The sequence below is a fragment of the Mandrillus leucophaeus genome, unplaced genomic scaffold (genome assembly GCF_000951045.1).
Source record: "Mandrillus leucophaeus isolate KB7577 unplaced genomic scaffold, Mleu.le_1.0 Scaffold70, whole genome shotgun sequence".
Taxonomy (NCBI): Eukaryota; Metazoa; Chordata; class Mammalia; order Primates; family Cercopithecidae; genus Mandrillus; species Mandrillus leucophaeus.
In genome coordinates this window covers 4,226,516-4,244,691 of record NW_012107586.1, presented here as the reverse complement: position 1 = coordinate 4,244,691, position 18,176 = coordinate 4,226,516, and the positions used below count along the sequence as shown (strand labels likewise).

General features: G+C 51.7%; 2 protein-coding genes across 3 annotated transcripts; one reads left to right on the top strand and one right to left on the bottom strand.

Annotated features, from left to right (window-relative positions):
• The first annotated feature begins 107 nt into the window (after positions 1-107).
• ABCB6 (ATP-binding cassette, sub-family B (MDR/TAP), member 6 (Langereis blood group)) lies at positions 108-9,551 on the top strand. The gene is made up of 19 exons (XM_011964651.1): positions 108-1,175; positions 1,496-1,633; positions 2,791-2,971; positions 3,158-3,259; positions 3,443-3,626; positions 4,537-4,658; positions 5,131-5,240; positions 5,441-5,506; positions 5,659-5,784; positions 5,945-6,021; positions 6,109-6,172; positions 6,285-6,370; positions 6,536-6,593; positions 7,128-7,232; positions 8,198-8,372; positions 8,497-8,609; positions 8,847-8,941; positions 9,023-9,091; positions 9,274-9,551. Exons 1-19 carry the CDS (start codon positions 627-629, stop codon positions 9,383-9,385), a joined length of 2,532 nt encoding a protein of 843 aa, XP_011820041.1. The 5' UTR covers positions 108-626; the 3' UTR covers positions 9,386-9,551.
• Positions 9,552-9,681: 130 nt separating this feature from the next.
• ZFAND2B (zinc finger, AN1-type domain 2B) lies at positions 9,682-12,520 on the bottom strand. 2 transcript variants are annotated; one of them, XM_011964652.1, is made up of 10 exons: positions 12,465-12,520; positions 12,268-12,340; positions 11,890-11,984; positions 11,532-11,663; positions 11,288-11,439; positions 10,974-11,066; positions 10,835-10,895; positions 10,682-10,749; positions 10,275-10,347; positions 9,682-10,061 (listed from the first exon to the last, which is right to left on the bottom strand). In XM_011964652.1, exons 2-10 carry the CDS (start codon positions 12,320-12,322, stop codon positions 10,017-10,019), a joined length of 774 nt encoding a protein of 257 aa, XP_011820042.1. In that variant the 5' UTR covers positions 12,323-12,340; positions 12,465-12,520; the 3' UTR covers positions 9,682-10,016. The 2 variants fall into 2 exon arrangements, with proteins under 2 accessions (XP_011820042.1, XP_011820044.1); XM_011964654.1 differs by lacking the exon at positions 11,532-11,663 and having other exon boundaries at positions 12,268-12,343.
• Between the last annotated feature and the right edge of the window lie 5,656 nt (positions 12,521-18,176).

Sequence of the window (18,176 nt, the reverse complement as noted above, 5' to 3'; positions counted from 1 at the left end):
TCGGCCGGGGTCTAGAAGAAAGTTATGTTTAGGCCGTTGCTCAGATACGCTGAGCTAGGCGGCTGGCGGAAGGGCAGCTTTCGACCCACGGTTCTGTGGAGGTCTGTTTCCAGCCCCAAGCCACGATTCCGTGGAGGTTTCCAGCCGAACGTGGTGGTCAGATTTCCCGCTCTGAGCACGTAAACAAGCCGGCTCTGCCCCTCTATTTTGCATTCCTCGCGTGCACCATTTCCCCCGCCCCCCTTCGGAGACATTTGGCCAATGGGAACCCTGGTAGGGGCTGGGGGCGGTCGTGTGGGCGGGGCTACAGCTGTGGAGCTCGGTGCGAGTCCAAAACCGAGCATTCCCGTGGGCCTGCAGTCGGCGGAAGGGTCCCAGGCCCAGAGCGAGCGGGGCCGGGCTCAGACGGCGTACGTGCCCTGCGTGAGTGCGTGGCGGCGGCGCGTGCGCGAGGGGAGTGGGCAGTGAGGCCTGGTCCACGTGCGTCCCTTCCCGGGACCCCCGCAGCTTAGCGCCCAGCGGCTACGTGAGCCGAGCACCCGGATGTCCTCGCCGCTCTCCGAGTGATCAGTCCCGTCCTTTGGTCCCGCAGTGCCCTTAGCCCCGGCCGGCGTCCACGCATTGCCATGGTGACTGTGGGCAACTACTGCGAGGCCGAAGGGCCCGTGGGTCCGGCCTGGATGCAGGATGGCCTGAGCCCCTGCTTCTTCTTCACGCTGGTGCCCTCGACGCGGATGGCGCTGGGGGCTCTGGCCTTGGTGCTGGCTCTTCCCTGCAGACCCCGGGAGCGGCCCGCTGGTACTGATTCGCTGTCTTGGGGGGCCGGCCCTCGCGTCTCTCCCTACGTGCTGCAGCTGCTTCTGGCCACATTTCAGGTGGCGCTGCCCCTGGCCGGCCTGGCTGGCCGGGTGGGCACTGCCCGGGGGGCCCCACTGCCAAGCTACCTACTGCTGGCCTCCGTGCTGGAGAGTCTGGCCGGCGCCTGTGGCCTGTGGCTGCTCGTCGTGGAGCGGAGCCAGGCACGGCAGCGTCTGGCAATGGGCATTTGGATCAAGTTCAGGCACAGCCCGGGTCTCCTGCTTCTCTGGACTGTGGCGTTTGCAGCCGAGAACTTGGCACTGGTGTCTTGGAACAGCCCACAGTGGTGGTGGGCAAGGGCGGACTTGGGCCAGCAGGTGAGGGATTCTGTAGGGAGGGGGAAGCCTCTGCAGGCCGGGCCTGGGAGAAAGCACTGCCTGTCCAGTCACACTGCTTCCAGGCTTTAGGATGCCTCTAAGCAAAGGGAGAAGGGAGGGGCTGAGTCCTGCGGGGAGCTGATAGCCAGCTGGTGGGGTGTGCCTTTGCTGAGTCATTGTGGTTTTGCTTTTTTTTTTTTTTTTTTTAAGCCTGTAAGTGCTGCATGTGTTCCTGACACCAGTCCCTGGCCCTATTATAAGTAGTAATACAATGAAATTTTATTCTCAGTGATACTCTCTCCACTTATATTTCCTTCTAGGTTCAGTTTAGCCTGTGGGTGCTGCGGTATGTGGTCTCTGGAGGGCTGTTTGTCCTGGGTCTCTGGGCCCCTGGACTTCGTCCCCAGTCCTATACATTGCAGGTTCATGAAGAGGACCAAGATGTGGAAAGGAGCCAGGTACACCTCAGTTTCTTTTTTTTTTGGAGACAGGGTCTTGCTCTGTCACCAGGCTGGAGTGCAGTGGCGTAATCTCGGCTCACTGCAACCTCTGCCTCCCAGGTTCAAGCGATTCTCCTGCCTCAGCCTCCTGAGTAGCTGGGACTACAGGCGCATGCCGCCATGCCCAGCTAATTTTTGTATTTTTAGTAGAGACAGGGTTTCACAGCATTGGCCAGGATGGTCTCGATCTCTTAACCTCGCGATCCGCCTGCCTCAGCTTCCCAAAGTGCTGGGATTATAGGCGTGAGCCACCGCACCCAGCCTCTTTTTGTTTTTAAGACAGAATCGGCCGGGCGCGGTGGCTCAAGCCTGTAATCCCAGCACTTTGGGAGGCCGAGGCGGGTGGATCACGAGGTCAGGAGATCAAGACTATCCTGGCAACATGGTGAAACCCCGTCTCTACTAAAAATACAAAAAACTAGCCGGGCGTGGTGGCGGGCGCCTGTAGTCTCAGCTACTTGGGAGGCTGAGGCGGGAGAATGGCGTGAACCCGGGAGGCGGAGCTTGCAGTGAGCCGAGATCACGCCACTGCACTCCAGCCTGGGAGCACAGCGAGACTCCGTCTCAAAAAAAAAAAAAAAAAAAAAAAAGACAGAATCTTGCTCTGTCGCCCAGACTGAAGTGTAGTGGCGCAATCTCAGCTCACTGCACCCTCTGCCTCCTGGGTTCAAACAATTCTCGTGCCTCAGCCTCCCAAGTAGCTGGGATTACGGGTGTGTACCACCACACCCAGCTAATTTTTGTATTTTTAGTAGAGATGGGGTTTCATCGTGCTGGCCAGGCTGGTCTTGAACTCCTGACCTCAGGTGATCCACCTGCCTCGTCCTCCCAAAGTGCTGGGCTTACAGGCATGAGCCACTGCACCAGGCCTCACCTCAGTTTCTGAATCCTAGAGTCTCTTCATTTTATTCCCTGTCATCATTCCTTCCCTGCAAAATGAAATGCTTCTTTTCCAAATATCAGTTTGCAACTTAGTTTTTCTGACCCCATCAAGGATCACTTGTGGGTCTGAGATACCTGGGAGCTATAACCCAGTATGTTTTTCCCTAACGGGTTTCTGGCTAGTGCACTTGCTTGATTTCTGAGCTCCCCTCCTATGTGTTTCACCATCCTAGGTTCAGTCAACAGCCCAACAGTCTACCTGGCGAGATTTTGGCAGGAAGCTCCGCCTCCTGAGTGGCTACCTGTGGCCTCGAGGGAGTCCAGCTCTGCAGCTGGTGGTGCTCATCTGCCTGGGGCTCATGGGTTTGGAACGGGCACTCAACGTGTTGGTGCCTATATTCTACAGGAACATTGGTGAGCAGGAGGAGCACCAGCTCAGTGTGCTGGTCCTTCATCAGTTTGGTGGCTGGGGTGGTCCTTACCTAGGGAGGTGGGACAGAGCTGGGTGGTCAGAAAGAGGCTGTGGCTGGTACCTGGGGCCATTTTGCCTGAAGAGAGTCCTGGGTGCCATAAGTGGGCTCTGACTCATTTTCTCCACAGTGAACTTGCTGACTGAGAAGGCACCTTGGAGCTCTCTGGCCTGGACTGTTACCAGCTACGTCTTCCTCAAGTTCCTCCAGGGGGGTGGCACTGGCAGTACAGGTATGAGAGACTCCGCCCTCACCCTGCTAGGTACAGTCCCTTCCCACAGGCATTCCCTCACCATCCACCTCCATCAGCATTCCTCCCCAGCCCCCATGTGCTCTCAGACCTTTCACTTCCTGGTGCTGGGCTGACATCCCTCAGCTCCCAGGCCCTACTGAGGCCTCCCCTGGCTCCCTACAGGCTTCGTGAGCAACCTGCGCACCTTCTTGTGGATCCGGGTGCAGCAGTTCACGTCTCGGCGGGTGGAGCTGCGCATCTTCTCCCACCTGCACGAGCTCTCACTGCGCTGGCACCTAGGGCGCCGCACAGGGGAGGTGCTGCGGATCGCGGATCGGGGCACATCCAGTGTCACAGGGCTGCTCAGGTGCCACCCCAGTGGAAAGGGCATGTGGGAGGGTGGAGCCAGAGAAGCAGGGAGAGGGGCCTGTAGGAGGAAGAGAACAGACCTTGCCTGAGGAGCTGCCCCTCCCACCTTAGTGTTTTTTAAATCATAGGATTATTGTATACATGCCCTCCTAATAACTCAGGTAATGCAGGCAGAGGGCAAATCTCTTTCGAGCTGCCCTCACTTCTTCAGAGCTTCCCACTGTTTAGTATGTTGGGTTCTGCTCTTTTTTTGAGACAGAGTCACGCTCTGTCACCCAGGCTGGAGTACAGTGGTGTAATCTCTGCTCACTGCAATGTCTGCCTCCCAGATTCAAGCAATTCTCCTGCCTCAGCCTCCTGAATAGCTAGAATTACGAATGTGCACCAGCGTGCCTGGCTAATTGTTGTATTTTTAGTAGAGACGGGGTTTCACCATGTTGGCCAGGCTGGCCTCGAACTCCTGGCCTCGTGATCTGCCCGCCTGGCCTTCCAAAGTGCTGGGACTACAGCTGTGGGCCATCGTGCCCGGCTGGGTTCTGCTTTTTTGCATTTTTACATGCATACTATATATGCAGACTCACATAACTAATATGGTATCGTGGAGGTTTTTGCTAAAACAAATGGTATTGTGACATAGCCATCATTCTCAGAGTTGCTTATTACCAGAACATTATGGAGATATGTTTTTCTTTCATGCCTGAAGGTCTCCCTCATTCATTGTAATTGATACAGAGAATTCTGTAGTTTGGGCATGGTTGATTTAGCCACCCACCTCTTGAGGGTAGAATCAATTAAGACTGGTTCCAGTCTGTTGCTTGAAAATAAAACACTACCCTGAAATGTCTAGAGGCAGGGTTGCTGGGTTTAAGCCCCCAAACCTTTCTTATTCACTTGACCTGCCCTCCTAGCTACATGGTGTTCAATGTCATCCCCACGCTGGCCGACATCGTCATTGGCATCATCTACTTCAGCATGTTCTTCAACGCCTGGTTTGGCCTCATTGTGTTCCTGTGCATGAGTCTTTACCTCAGTAAGTGCTGCTGGGTGACACCATCTCCGTGAACTATCCAGAGACTCCCTTGGCCATGAGCTCTGTCCCCACTCAAGTGACCCATCTATGGGAGGTGTTGGATTGGTGGACTTGAATGGGCTCCTGGTGCTCCTCATGTGATGGGCGGGTCTCTTCTATCAAATCAAACCTTAGCTCAATCTAGCTGAGGGGGCTGGGGAAGGACATTCTTGTCACGTTAAGTCTGCACTGTGGACACAGGTCAAGGAAGCCTCATTTGTGTAACAAGATGCAGCTTGCTTTCATTTGTTTACCAAAAGCGTTTTCTACACATGAGGCTTTGTGCAGGTTGCAGAGATGCCTCCCTGTGGAATCTGGGTCTCTGGGCTTGAGCATAGGTTTAGTGTGTACATGGCAGGTAGTGGACATTGACATTTGGTCTCTGCTTTTGGGGATGATGTCCTATTCTGCTCCCCATCCTGTCACCCTCCAGCCCTGACCATTGTGGTCACTGAGTGGAGAACCAAGTTTCGCCGCGCTATGAACACACAGGAAAATGCTACCCGGGCACGAGCAGTGGACTCTCTGCTAAACTTTGAGACGGTAACAGAGGCCCCAGTGGCAGTGGTGTAAGGTGTGGAGATGTGGAGGAGTGTGGCTAGGACCACTGGGGCTGACAGAGAGCTGGGGGTGTGATGTTTGTGTGATGTTTGAAATAAGGAAGGAGGACTGAGAGTTGGGAGGAATGACCCGAGTGCCATGTGTTGTGCCCATGCCAAATAATTTTGGTTTGAATTCATCAGGTGAAGTATTACAACGCCGAGAGTTATGAAGTGGAACGCTATCGAGAGGCCATCATCAAATATCAGGTGAGGATGCTAGTTTGAGGCCTCCAAAGAATAATGCCCTGGCCTGGTAGAATTTTCAGGGCCAGGAGTAATAGTCGAGTGTTGGGGTGGGTTTGGACTCACTGATGGCCATCGTGTATAGGACATTCCTCTTCCTGTGTTATTGCCCTCAGGGTTTGGAGTGGAAGTCCAGCGCTTCACTGGTTTTACTAAATCAGACCCAGAACCTGGTGATTGGGCTTGGGCTCCTCGCCGGCTCCCTGCTTTGTGCATACTTTGTCAGTGAGCAGAAACTACAGGTGAGGCAGGATCTTGGATGAGAGAGTGGGGCACAAGGAAAAGGGGGCCTGGGGCCTGTGTCTGGGCCACCAGGCTCTTGGCTAGGAAGTGGGCAGGGTGACACAAGAAGAGCAGCCTGCAGGCCTCCCGTGATGTGGTCCGCTTCCTTGATCGCCACAGGTTGGGGACTATGTGCTCTTTGGTACCTACATCATCCAGCTGTACATGCCCCTCAATTGGTTTGGCACCTACTACAGGTAATCTGAGCCCTGGCCCTCACCTGTCCAGGGCACATTACTATTTCCTGGCTACTCAGAGAAGTCCTAACCAGCACCTTTTTGCAGGATGATCCAGACCAACTTCATTGACATGGAGAACATGTTTGACTTGCTTAAAGAGGAGACAGAAGTGAGTGAAGGGAGAGGAGTAGGGTTTGGGGAAGGAGGAGCTGTGTGGTGTTTCTTGTGCTTGGAAAATACAAAGCTGAGAACCTCAGCACCCATGGGTGGTGCCCTTCCAGGTGAAGGACCTTCCTGGAGCAGGGCCCCTTCGCTTTCAGAAGGGCCGAATTGAGTTTGAGAACGTGCACTTCAGCTACGCCGATGGGTGAGGCCTTCCTTTGCTTTTCTGTGCTTTTCTGCACACTGCCTTCCTGCTTCTCACTGCTCTGAATCCCTGCTTTTGGAAAAGAGCCTGGGCAGGGGAGGGGCAGGGCCTACTAGCAGCTCTGGTGATGGAAGGCGCCTACTGAGCAACCACCCTTCCTTGCAGGCGGGAGACTCTGCAGGACGTGTCTTTCACTGTGATGCCTGGACAGACACTGGCCCTGGTGAGAGGAGACTCAGCCACTTGGCCCAGATGCCTCAAGCTTCCCTCATTCAGTGCCCATGGTAGCTCGTGACCCAGGGTGTGGAGTCAGAGAGCCCAGTCACGACAGGCAACAGGATTGAATGGTGCAGCCTCCACGGACATCGGTGACCTCTTGGAGAGGGAACCTTAAAAGCCAGTGGGCCTCAGCCGGGTGTGGTGGCACACGCCTGTAATCCCAGGACTTTGGGAGGCTTAAGTGGCCAGATCACCTAAGGTCAGGAGCTTGAGACCAGCCTGACCAACATGGTGAAACCCCATCTCTACTAAAAATGCAAAAATTAGCTGGGCGTGGTGGTGGGCGCCTATAATCCCACTACTCGGGAGGCTGAGGCAGGAGAATCACTTGAACCTGGGAGTCGGAGGTTCCAGTGAGCTGAGATTGTGCCATTGCACTCCAGCCTGGGTGACAGTGAGATTCGATCTCAAAAAAAAAGAAAAAAAGAAAAAAAAGCCAGTGGCCCTGAGATTTTTTCCACTGTTTCCATTGCAACAGGTGGGCCCATCTGGGGCAGGGAAGAGCACAATTTTGCGCCTGCTGTTTCGCTTCTATGACATCAGCTCTGGCTGCATCCGAATAGACGGGCAGGACATTTCACAGGTAAGGTTGCTCAGGAGAAGACTGTAGTTTAGGGGTCTGTGTGTGGAGGAATGATAAGGGCTGGGTGTCCAGAGAGTAGATGTCACCCTTGCAACAAAATAGGGCCATTCTAGCATGATATAACCTACAGTCACACAAGTAAGTAGTCCTATGAAGGATTTGTGTGGTGCCATAAAAGCTACAAAGGTGGCTCATGCCTGTAATCTCAGCACTTTGGGAGGCCGAGGCAGGTGGATCACTTGAGCCCAGGAGTTCAAGACCAGCCTGGGCAACATGGCACAACACCCTCTTTACAAAAAATACAAAAATTAGCTGGCCATGCTGGCGCACACATGTAGTCCCACCAGGAGGCTGTAGTGAGCTGTGATCATGCTACTGCACTCCAGCCTAGGTGACAGAGCAACGCCCTGTCTCAAAACAAAAAACAAACACACACACACAAAAACAAAGGTACAAAGATCTTCTGTAGCCAAGTGTGGTGGCTTACACCTGTAATCCCAACACTTTGGGAGGTCAAGGCAGCAGGATCATTTGAGTCCAGGATTTTGAGACCAGGCTGGGCAGCATATCCCGACAACCCCATCTCAACAAAAAATTAAAAATTAACTTGACATAGTGGCAAGCACCTGTGGTCTTAGCTACTCAGGAAGCTGAGGTGGAAGGATTGCGTGAGCCCAGGAGGTCAAGGCTGCAGTGAGCCGAGATTTTGCCACAGCAATCCAGCCTGGGTGACAGAGTGAGACTCTATCCCAAAACCAAACCAAACATTGGCAGCAATCTGGTGAAGCGGGAAGAGAAGATGGGGAAACACAGAGGAGTGATTTGCCCACACGGCTAAGGTCTGGGGCAGTGATGGTGGGATTCTTAACAGGGCCTCTTATCCCATGTGCTTCTGGCCAGCCCACCCTCCCTCCCAGGCCTTGGGGGTATCTCATAAGGCAGATTGTGTGGTCTTTTGGCCCTAGGTGACCCAGGCCTCTCTCCGGTCTCACATTGGAGTTGTGCCCCAAGATACTGTTCTCTTTAATGACACCATCGCTGACAATATCCGTTACGGCCGTGTCACAGCTGGGAATGATGAGGTGGAGGCTGCTGCTCAGGCTGCAGGCATCCATGATGCTATTATGGCTTTCCCTGAAGGTAAGATTCCTTTGCAGAGAGTCCCCTCCTCCCCTCCTGGTGTTGTCCTGTTAATCTCTGACCCCTGTTCCCTCCGTTTCTTGTTTCTTCCACGTAAGAAACGTGTGGTGGGTAATATCCACAGGGTACAGGACACAGGTGGGTGAGCGGGGACTGAAGCTGAGCGGTGGGGAGAAGCAGCGCGTCGCCATTGCCCGCACCATCCTCAAGGCTCCGGACATCATTCTGCTGGATGAGGTGCGCCCTGGGTCTCCTCCCCTCCTTCCTCCCTTGTGTATGCTCAAGCCATTCCTGCTGGGCACTGTCCCCACCTAGAACAGATATCATGAATCCACATCTCACAAAACACACTTTACAGTTCTCAAGCCCAAACAAGGCTCTTGTATATTCTTGAGGCCTCAGCCAGCAGCCTGCCTCGTCCTTCCACTGGGGTTTTGAGTGGCAGGAACAGTTTTACCTGGACCCTCTCTACAGGCAACGTCAGCGCTGGATACATCTAATGAGAGGGCCATCCAGGCTTCTCTGGCCAAAGTCTGTGCCAACCGCACTACCATCGTAGTGGCACACAGGTACAGGACTACAGGCCTGGGGCGGCTGGTGGTGTGGCCAATTTGGGTGGGGTAGTAGGCAACTCATCTTTGACTTCTCAGGCTCTCAACTGTGGTCAATGCTGACCAGATCCTCGTCATCAAGGATGGCTGCATCGTGGAGAGGGGACGGTAAGAGACATAGATCAAAAGGACAGGTCTTCTGAATTGAGGGCTCCAGGAAAGGGGGTGTGAAGTCCCAGAGGCTTCTGGAGGGGACCTCCCTTGCCCATCCCATCCTCTCTGCGGGCTGGCGGCAAGGACCCTTGGGGTAAAACTGATGGTTGGGACTCACACTTTCCTCCTCACCCCAGGCATGAGGCTCTGTTGTCCCGAGGTGGGGTGTATGCTGACATGTGGCAGCTGCAGCAGCAGGGACAGGAAGAAACCTCTGAAGACACTATGCCTCAGACCATGGAACGATGACAAAAGTTTGGCCACTTCCCTCTCAAAGACTAACCCAGAAGGGAATAAGATGTACGCCCCTTCCCTAGCTTATTTCATCCTGGTCTTGGGGTGCGGTGCTAGCTATAGTAAGGGAAAGGGACCTTTCAGAAAAACACCTTTTGGGGAAATAAAAATGTGGCCTGTGTGAGGATCACTGTGGCTTTGTGGGGTGGGGTACTGCAGTGGGCCTCTACCCGTATGTCAGGTGAGCATTGTTGATGCGACTTTTCTGTTTGAGGTTAGAGAGGAGAGAGAAAGACACCACTTGTATATCCTATCAACTGCCAAGATCCTTTATTTTCTCCAGGACCCTTCCTGCCCACTCCATGTCAGGGCAGCTCCAGCAAAAGGGAGATGACATGATGATAGGACTGAGAGCAGGGCCTGGCCAGCATCCACCGAGGGCCCAACCAGGCAACAGTTGTTAGCTGCTCTCTCCCATGCAGCTGGAACACTAGCAAGGCCTTCCAGAGGCTCCCAGGGCGACCTCCACATCACTCCCGCTTGTCTCTGCCCTCCAGGCTACTCCGGGCCGCCTCTCCCTGTGTACCCTAGAGGTGTGAGGGCCACAGTCCTCCTCAGGTGAACCTCCCTCCTCAAGCCCAGGGCCCTAGCACAGGCTGCAGTTGGATGGCTTCGAGCTGCGGCTCTGGGCCTGGAGCAAGGAGAGGGGAAGGAAGGGAAGACAGGGTGCAATGTCAAGGAAATGAGGGGACGACCCTCATTTCAGAGCTCAGCACAGGCTGGAGTCATACTGAAAACCAAAGGACAACCACCATTCCAAAACTCTGCACCACTCAGAAGAACCCCCATCCCTGACTTCTTCCTCCCTCCCCCTGCAGCACCCATCTTCACCCCAGCCTCATACCTGCTGCCGCTGGTATTCTGCCTCACTGGCTGACAGTGCTTGTGCTAAAGCTAGGTCTTCTTCCTCCTGACAACTGGGAGGGAGGAACAGTTTAAGTTGGATGATGGTAGGATCTAAAATTTGAACATCTGCTCTGTGTGTGTCGGGCCTCACGGTGCCGAGCACTGCTGGGGATTATCTCAATCTTCATAGCAACACTACAAGGTGGGTGTTAGTATTGTCCCCGTTTTTATAGAGGAAATGAAGGCTCCATGGGTTAAATAACTTGTCAAGGATGATACAGTTCATCTTAATTTTGAGCCCAAGTTGCCAGCGATTATCTTGCATTGTGTCAGAGTGGTCCCACCTACCTCCCTCCAGATCAAACCCTTGCCCACAGCTTGCCCTTTCTCAAGAGGGTAGCATACCTTGGAACCTGGGGTTTGGTCTCTGCCAGGGACATTTCCAGGGCCCGCTGCAGAGCTTCATCCTCACTCTGCAAAGGGAGAAAGAAGACCAGTGTCCTTGGACTTCACTCTCTGTGTGTTTGTTTCTGTCCATCCAACCTCTGCCCAACTCACCAGGCCATTCTGCAAAGCAATCACTGGAGGGGCTGTCCAGGATGGAGACTGGGTTGTGGCTCTGTGACCAAACATTGAAGAGGTGGAGGTCAGAGGTGTGAAAGGGAAAAACAGGGAGCAGGGAAATGGGCAGGCCTACCTGCTGGGAGAGGGACAGGAAGGCATGGTTCGACTTGGGCTGGGGACAGTGCTTGTAGAAGCCACATTTTGTGCTCTGGAGATGGCAGCAAGTCTGTAGGGAAAGATATTGTTGGCATGTCTCCAAGAACCAGCCTTACCCAGGAATTCAGGCGGGGAATTCTGGAAAAACATGCACTTGAAAAGGAAGCTAAAAGACTCCCCTAGCCGACAGGGATATGGTTGAAGCTCCCCAATTTGTAACGACAGAGCTTGAGTCAGTTCCAAAAGAATGCAATAGTCCCAAAAGCAAGTAGAAGACTTGGCTGCAATTACCCTGCCCGGCTGGTTGGGTGCCCCTCCCCAGAGCAATCATGGTCCAGTGGGTGCCGGTGCTTGATGCAGAAGTTTCGGCTACACCGTTCACAGGTCAGTTTCATCATTTCTCGCTGCCGGCAGCCAGTGCGCTCACACTTATTGGTAAAGATCTGAGGTGAAGTGAGAAGGTTGTCCCTGCTGAGACTCTGACTAGCTGTTTGGGTTTCCAGGCATCCGTAGTTCTGACCCCTACAATGTTTACCTTACGTTTTTGCTGTGCTGGATCAGAGCGACAGTCTCTGTCAATGTGCTCTCCCACAGCACGGTCAGGGGACTCCCCTCTGGCCACAGGCACAGGCACATTACAGAGAGGGCACACAGGTACCTGGATATCCTATAGTCAAGGAGCAAGGGTCAGTGTGTGGCCCACCCCAGTCCAACAAATCTCTGGTCCTGAAAGAACTTGGATAGGACCCAACACAAACACTCAAAAAAACAGTGTTTCCCAGCACTGACAGCCTCAGAAAGACAAAAGGGAGAAGAAATGTAAGACATGGATTTGGGGGATTCTGCACGCATTCTCCATCTGCCCGTTTTCACCCTGAGGATCGCCCCCTCACCTTTTGGTAAGCAGATCCACAGTGATGCTGGGCGTAGGCCACATGGTCTGCGCAGAAGATGCCTAAGCAGGCATCACACTTAAGCGGCAGAAAATCTGCAGAGAGTTGGTCGGATTGCAGGTACAGGGGGACCTCGATGTCCTTCTCTCTCACTCAAGCCTTCCACTCAGCGGAAGGAAAACACCATCCTATTTGCGACACACCGCCCCTTCCCAAGCCCATTACCTCCTTGGCCCCGCCCCCTCTGCCCCTGACCCCCCCCCCCCTTCAAGCCCCGCCCCCCGGCATTGCCAGCCTGGGAACCCACCCTTCCCTCCCCACCTGCAGTTCAAAGTCCCTTTCCGCTGGGCCGCGCCCCCCGCACGCTCCGCCCCTCACCCAAGCGCTGACAGCTCGACTCCGAACAGTGAGCCCCGAGGTCCGGAAACTCCATCGCCAGGCCGGGTGGGGTCTGCTAGAAGAAGCGACGAGTGCTGAGAGGCTCTAGGGCTCGTGCTCCGGGTCCGGACCGCGACCCCGCACTCTGGCGGGCTCCCTGCCCCGCCCCTTCCTCTCCCCCGCCCAGCCCGTATTACCGGAGCCCCCGCGCCAGCCGGCCCACGGCGCCCGCTCCTCCCTCGGCGCGCGCGGCGCGCTGACGTCATCACGCAGGGCTAGCGCGTCCGGCGCTGTCTCCCGGCAGCCGGGGAGCGCCTGGGTCGAGCTTAACCACGCCTTGCTTGGGGAGGCTGAGAGCCGGAAGACTGTCCCGAAGCGACAGGATGTTAGTGCGCTGCTCCGCGACACTGGGCGCGGGCGTATTCCGCAGAGGGTCTCTCTGAGGGATCAGGGACGGGCGAAAGGGCCAGCGAAGGCAAAGACAGATATCTTAGGGGATGGAAGGCTGGGTGGTTTGGGGTCTTTCACAATTCGGTCCTTAGCCCGCTTCACACACGATGCCCTCCTCCTGGCCATTTTGTTCACGGTCACGGCTGCCCTTCGCCTCCACCAGCTGACAGCTCCCATATTTCCCTGAAGTACAGATATCTCTAGAGCTGCAGATCCCTCCTCCAGTTTCGACTTTGGTACCCTCCTCAGTCTGAACTAGGTGCACCTGTTATGTGATCTTCCTTCTTCCATTCTAGCACCCATATCACTAATGAGCTGTCCCCTAGCCCCTATATAAGTATACTGGGAAGTCAGGAACCACGTCTACCTTGTTTCGTGTTAGGTCCCAGCACCTAACAGTGCCTAGAACAGTGTGGTCCTCAGTCTTTAGTGTGAATCCAAATCGCCTACAGAGCAAGTTTAAAATGCGGATTTCCGGGCCCTGGAGCTTCTAATTCAGTCGGAAGCACCTAAAGGAATTCTGACACAGATTGCCCATGCACCACACTCAACACTAGCCTAGAATATTCTCAGTGATCATTAAATAAATGTAGCCAGGACTACAGGCACAAGCCACTATGCCCAGCTAATTTTTAAATTTTTATTTTGTAGAAATGGAGGTCTCACTTTGTTGCCCAGATTTGTCTTGAACTCCTGGCCTTAAGTGATCCTCCTGCCTTGGCCTCCTAAAGTGCTGGTATTACAGACGTGAGGCACTACACCTGACCAATATTCTTTTTTTTTTTTTGAGACAGAGTCTCACTCTGTCGCCCAGGCTGGAGTGCAGTGGCGCGATCTTGGCTCACTGCAACCTCTGCTTCCTGGGTTCAAGCGATTCTCCTGCCTCAGCCTCCCAAGTAGTTGGGACTACAGGTGCACGGGGTTTCACCATGTTACCCAGGCTGGTCTCGAACTCCTGACCTCGTGATCCACCCGCCTTGGCCTCCCAAAGCGCTGGCATTACAGGCTTGAGCCACCGCACCCGGCCAATATTCTTTTTATTTTAAATTACTTCCAGGACTTTATAAATGCTTTTATTTTGTCTCAATATATAAACTGTCAGATTTCAAATAATTGTTTTCCAGTCTCATTATAATCATTTGATTCTAAGAATTTCGTTTATTCCTTTTTTCTCTATATATATTAATCAGTACAATTTAGAATTGTAGGCTTCCAGTCCCAGCATGGTGGCTGATGCCTGTAATCTCAGCACTTTGGGAGGCTGAGGCAGGAGGATCACTTGAGCCTAGGAGTTCCAGCCTGGGCAACATAGTGAGACCCTGTCTCTACAAAAATAAAAAGAATTGTAGGCTTTCAGTTTGGAGAAACGTGTATGGAGCAGATTAAGCAAAGATAAACACTGCTGCTCTCCCCACTCCCACTTTACAAATGCTCAGATAACCAAAGCCTTGTGGAACTCAAAAAATAAAAATCTTCGGATCTCATTTTTGAGCATGAGCCAGAATGCTTGAAGTGCCATGTAGTCATTTGTTCTTATGTTGCCAAAAAGAAATACCTCGCTAGGCACAGTGGCTCATGCCTGTAATCCCATCCCTTGGAGGCCAAGGTGGGAGGGTCACTTGAGTGCAGGAGTTTGAAACCAACTTGGGCAACATAGCAAGGCCTCCCTCTCTACAAAAAATAAAAAAGTTGGCCGGGTGCAGTGACTCATGCCTGTAATCGCAGCACTCTGGGAGGATGAGGCAGGCGGATCACGGGGTCAGGAGATCAAGACCATCCTGGCTAACACGGTGAAACCCCATCTCTACTAAAAGTACAAAAAAAATAAGTCGGGCATGGTGGCAGGCACCTGTAGTCCCAGCTACTCAGGAGGCTGAGGCAGGAGAATGGTGTGAACCCGGAAGGCAGAGCTTGTAGTGAGCCGAGATGGCACCTCTGCACTCCAGCCTGGATGACAGAGCGAGACTTCATCTTGAAAAAAAAAAAAAAATACAAAAAATTAGCCAGTGGTGGTGGCAGATGCCTGTAGTCCCAGCTACTCGGGAGGCTGAGGCAGGAGAATGGCATGAACCTGGGAGGCGGAGCTTGCAGTGAGCCGAAATCGCACCACTGCACTCCAGCCTGGGCGACAGAGTGAGACTCCATCTCAAAATAAATAAATAAATACATACATACATACATAAATGAAAATTTTTTAAAAAATTTAAAAGCTGGGCATGGTGGCATCCACCTGTTGTCCCAACCACTCGAGAGCCTTTGGTGGGAGGATTACTTGAGCCCAGGAGGTCGAGGTTGCTGTGAGCTATGATTGTACCACTGTACTTCAGCTGGATGACAAAGTGAGACCCTGTCTTTAAAAAAAAAGAAAATCTGAGGCTGGTTGATTTATAAAGAAAAGAGGTTTAATTTACTGATGGTTCTGCAGACTGTATAGGAAGCATGGTGCCAGCATCTGCTCAGCTTCTGGTAAGGCTTCAGGAAGCTTCTAATCATGGCAGAAGGCCTAGGGGGAACAGGCATGTCACATGGCAAGAATGGGAGCAAGAGAGAGAAGAGGGAGGTCCCTGAGTCTTTTAAAAACCAGATCTCATGTGAACTAACTGAGTTAGAACTCACTCATCACCAAGAGGATGGCACTAAGCCATTTATGAGGGATCTACCCTCAGGTTCCAATCATCTCCTGCCAGGTCCCACCTCTAACATTGGGAATACATTTCAACATGAGATTTGAAGGGGACACATATCAAGACCATACCATGCCATAACAGACTTACCTCAGAGACCCCAGCGACCACAATGAAAGTGAATGAAGCTCTCACAGTACTCTCTCTCTTCCCAGGCAAACATTTTTCTGACTGATGGGTTATAGTCCTGACTAAGCTCTCTGTGCTGATTACCAGCCCAGGGGTCTTCTCATTGGGTGATGCTGTCATCCCACGATTTAAAAAGAGTGCCTGCACAAACCAAAGTCACTATTCCCCAATACACAGTTTGGATGTAGCCTCCTTGCTTCCTGAATAAAAGAATCCAGGAGAACACTGAGAGAGAAATCAAATAACATTTTGCAACTTGAATAAGCTGTTTCAGGATGTATCAATTAACAACTGAGCATTGCTTAAGTCTCTTTTATTGTAGACCAACAAAGCATACACAGACCTGCTAAGCAGCCTTGCACTTTAGCTGTGGGTAACTATGAGCTGCAGCCTCTCACTGGGATAGTAGACATAGGTTCCCTATAAATTCGCAGGCATAGTTATAGCCAGATACCAGTTATCTTAGCTTTAGCAGGTCTAAAGCAGACAAGGTCAAAGTGAGGATAGTCAGAAAAGGTGTCTTGGCTCCAATTCTACTTGAATATTAGTTTAATGGTATTTGTCTCAATGGTTTTCCTCCTCTCAATTGACCCTTAGTGAAACAGTGCATATAGAAATGGAAAGAAAAGGTCAGGCAAGATGTCTCATGCCTGTAATCCCAACACTTTGGGAGGCTGAGGCAGGAGGATCACCAGAGGCCAGGAGTTCAAGACCAGCCTGACCAACATGGTGAAACCCTGTCTTTACTAAAAATACAAAAATCAGCCAGACATGGTGGCAAAAGAGCAAGACTATGTCTCAATAAATAAATAAATAGGGAAAAAAAAAAAGAAATGGAAAGAAAAACTAGCACTTATTGTTGAGTCCTGCTCTTCCTCATGTGTTAGTTTATTTAATCCCCCGTGAAACCTTTTGAAGTAGATATCATGTATCCCCATTTTGCAGATAAAAAAACTGAAGTTGAGAGAGATTACATTACTTGCTATGAAGTCAGAATCTGGGCCCAAATTTTTGTATTGTCTTCAGTTCTATGTTCTTTCCATCATACAAATTTGCCTCCCAAAAATCTACTGCTGGCCCCTCCTTAACAAATTAAAAGAGGAATTTGTTTTTTTTTATTTTTATTTTTTGAGATGGAGTATAGCTCTGTTGCCCAGGCTGGAGTGCAGTATCATGATCTTGGCTCACTGCAACCTCTGCCTCCTGGGTTCAAGTAACTCTTCTGCCTCAGCTTTCTCAGTAGCTGGGACTATAGGTGCCCGCCACCACACTCAGCTAATTTTTAGTAGAGATGGGGTTTCACCATTTTGGCCAGGCTGGTCTAGAACTCCTGACCTTGTGATCCACCCACCTCTGCCTCCCAAAGTGTTGGGATTACAGGCATGAGCCACCATGCCCGACCCGAAAAAAGGAATCTTAAGTGATGATTTTTCTCAGAGTGTTTGTGGAAAATCCCAAATCTCTCCATGGGTTATCAAAAATCAAACACCTTATCAGTGCAAGGTATTTAAATATCTAAGTGAGAGAACCAAGATGGGGAAGCTGTTTGATTGAAGCTGGTTTCAGATCCTAGGAGATTAGTTGGCTGGCATGACTGCCTTCCCTGAGCTGCCTTTCTCCCTTGGATGTGTGATACACAATCTTTGTGACAATACTCAGCCATTTGTCCTTAGGTGTACTAGCTCTCCCGTGAGCTCATTTTAGATGCCTAGTTTAGACAAATAGTTCAGATTCATATAACTTTACAGGTTTTAAAGTGATTTCATATATATTCAATCCACTAAAATATATAAATGTGTGTGTGTGTGTGTGTGTGTGTGTGTGTGTGTGTGTATATTTATTTATTTATTTTTAACTCCAGCTAAATACCAACTGGAGTTATCAGGTCTTAGATGCAGCAACTAGTTCAAAATGAGAAGGACCAAATACAGTGGCTTTCCAAGTATTTCAACTTTGACCCACAGTAAGAAATATATCTTACATCTCCTCCCAATGTATATAAATATAAAATCAATGTTGTTTAATGCGAATTGATTTCACACCCCACTAATTTCGTAACTCCAAGTTTGAAACCCATACTCTAATGGGAAGGTGTGGGACATGGAAATGGGAGCCAGTAATGGCCAAGAGTGAGGCTGGAGAGGCAAAGTAAGAGTGCTCCAGGCAGACAAGATGCAAAATGCACTCCAGCCAGAGGCGGGACTGGGGAGAGCAGCGCAAAGGTTATGGATGACCTTCACGTAGAGCTTAGAGGAGTCTGAGGGTGCAAGAGGCGAGAGGTGAAAGACAGACTCTGTAAAATGTGGTAAAATGAATGCATGTGATTTTATGTTTGCTTCCTTCCCAAAGCCCACCGAAATAACAGTAAAACAATAAGGAGAACAGAAGCGAAAACAATACATGAAGATATGACAAAAACATTTTGGGAGCTAAAAAGCTGATGGAAGAAGAAAAACTGACTGGGGTCCGAGGAAGTTGAAACGGTGCGAACAACAATCAGCAGGCCAGTGCTGACTTTGGAGCCGCTGAAAAGCTTGGGACTGGGAGCATCAAGCTTTCCAAAGGTGGGGGTGGAAGGAGGAGGCTGGAAATGAAGGGTGAGTTTAAAGTCGACATAAGGAGCAGTTAGACCCCCATGTTCCCTCC

Coding starts and splice junctions, on each gene's coding strand:
- ZFAND2B (XM_011964652.1), bottom strand. CDS start 12,322: ATGGAGTTTCCGGACCTCGGGGCTCACTGTTCGGAGTCGAGCTGTCAG. Junction 10,896..10,973: donor TCCTGTCCCTCTCCCAGCAG/GTAGGCCTGCCC, acceptor GTTTGGTCACAG/AGCCACAACCCAGTCTCCAT. Junction 10,062..10,274: donor CAGAATACCAGCGGCAGCAG/GTATGAGGCTGG, acceptor TCCTTGCTCCAG/GCCCAGAGCCGCAGCTCGAA.
- ABCB6 (XM_011964651.1), top strand. CDS start 627: ATGGTGACTGTGGGCAACTACTGCGAGGCCGAAGGGCCCGTGGGTCCG. Junction 8,942..9,022: donor ACCATCGTAGTGGCACACAG/GTACAGGACTAC, acceptor TTGACTTCTCAG/GCTCTCAACTGTGGTCAATG. Junction 9,092..9,273: donor TGCATCGTGGAGAGGGGACG/GTAAGAGACATA, acceptor TCCTCACCCCAG/GCATGAGGCTCTGTTGTCCC.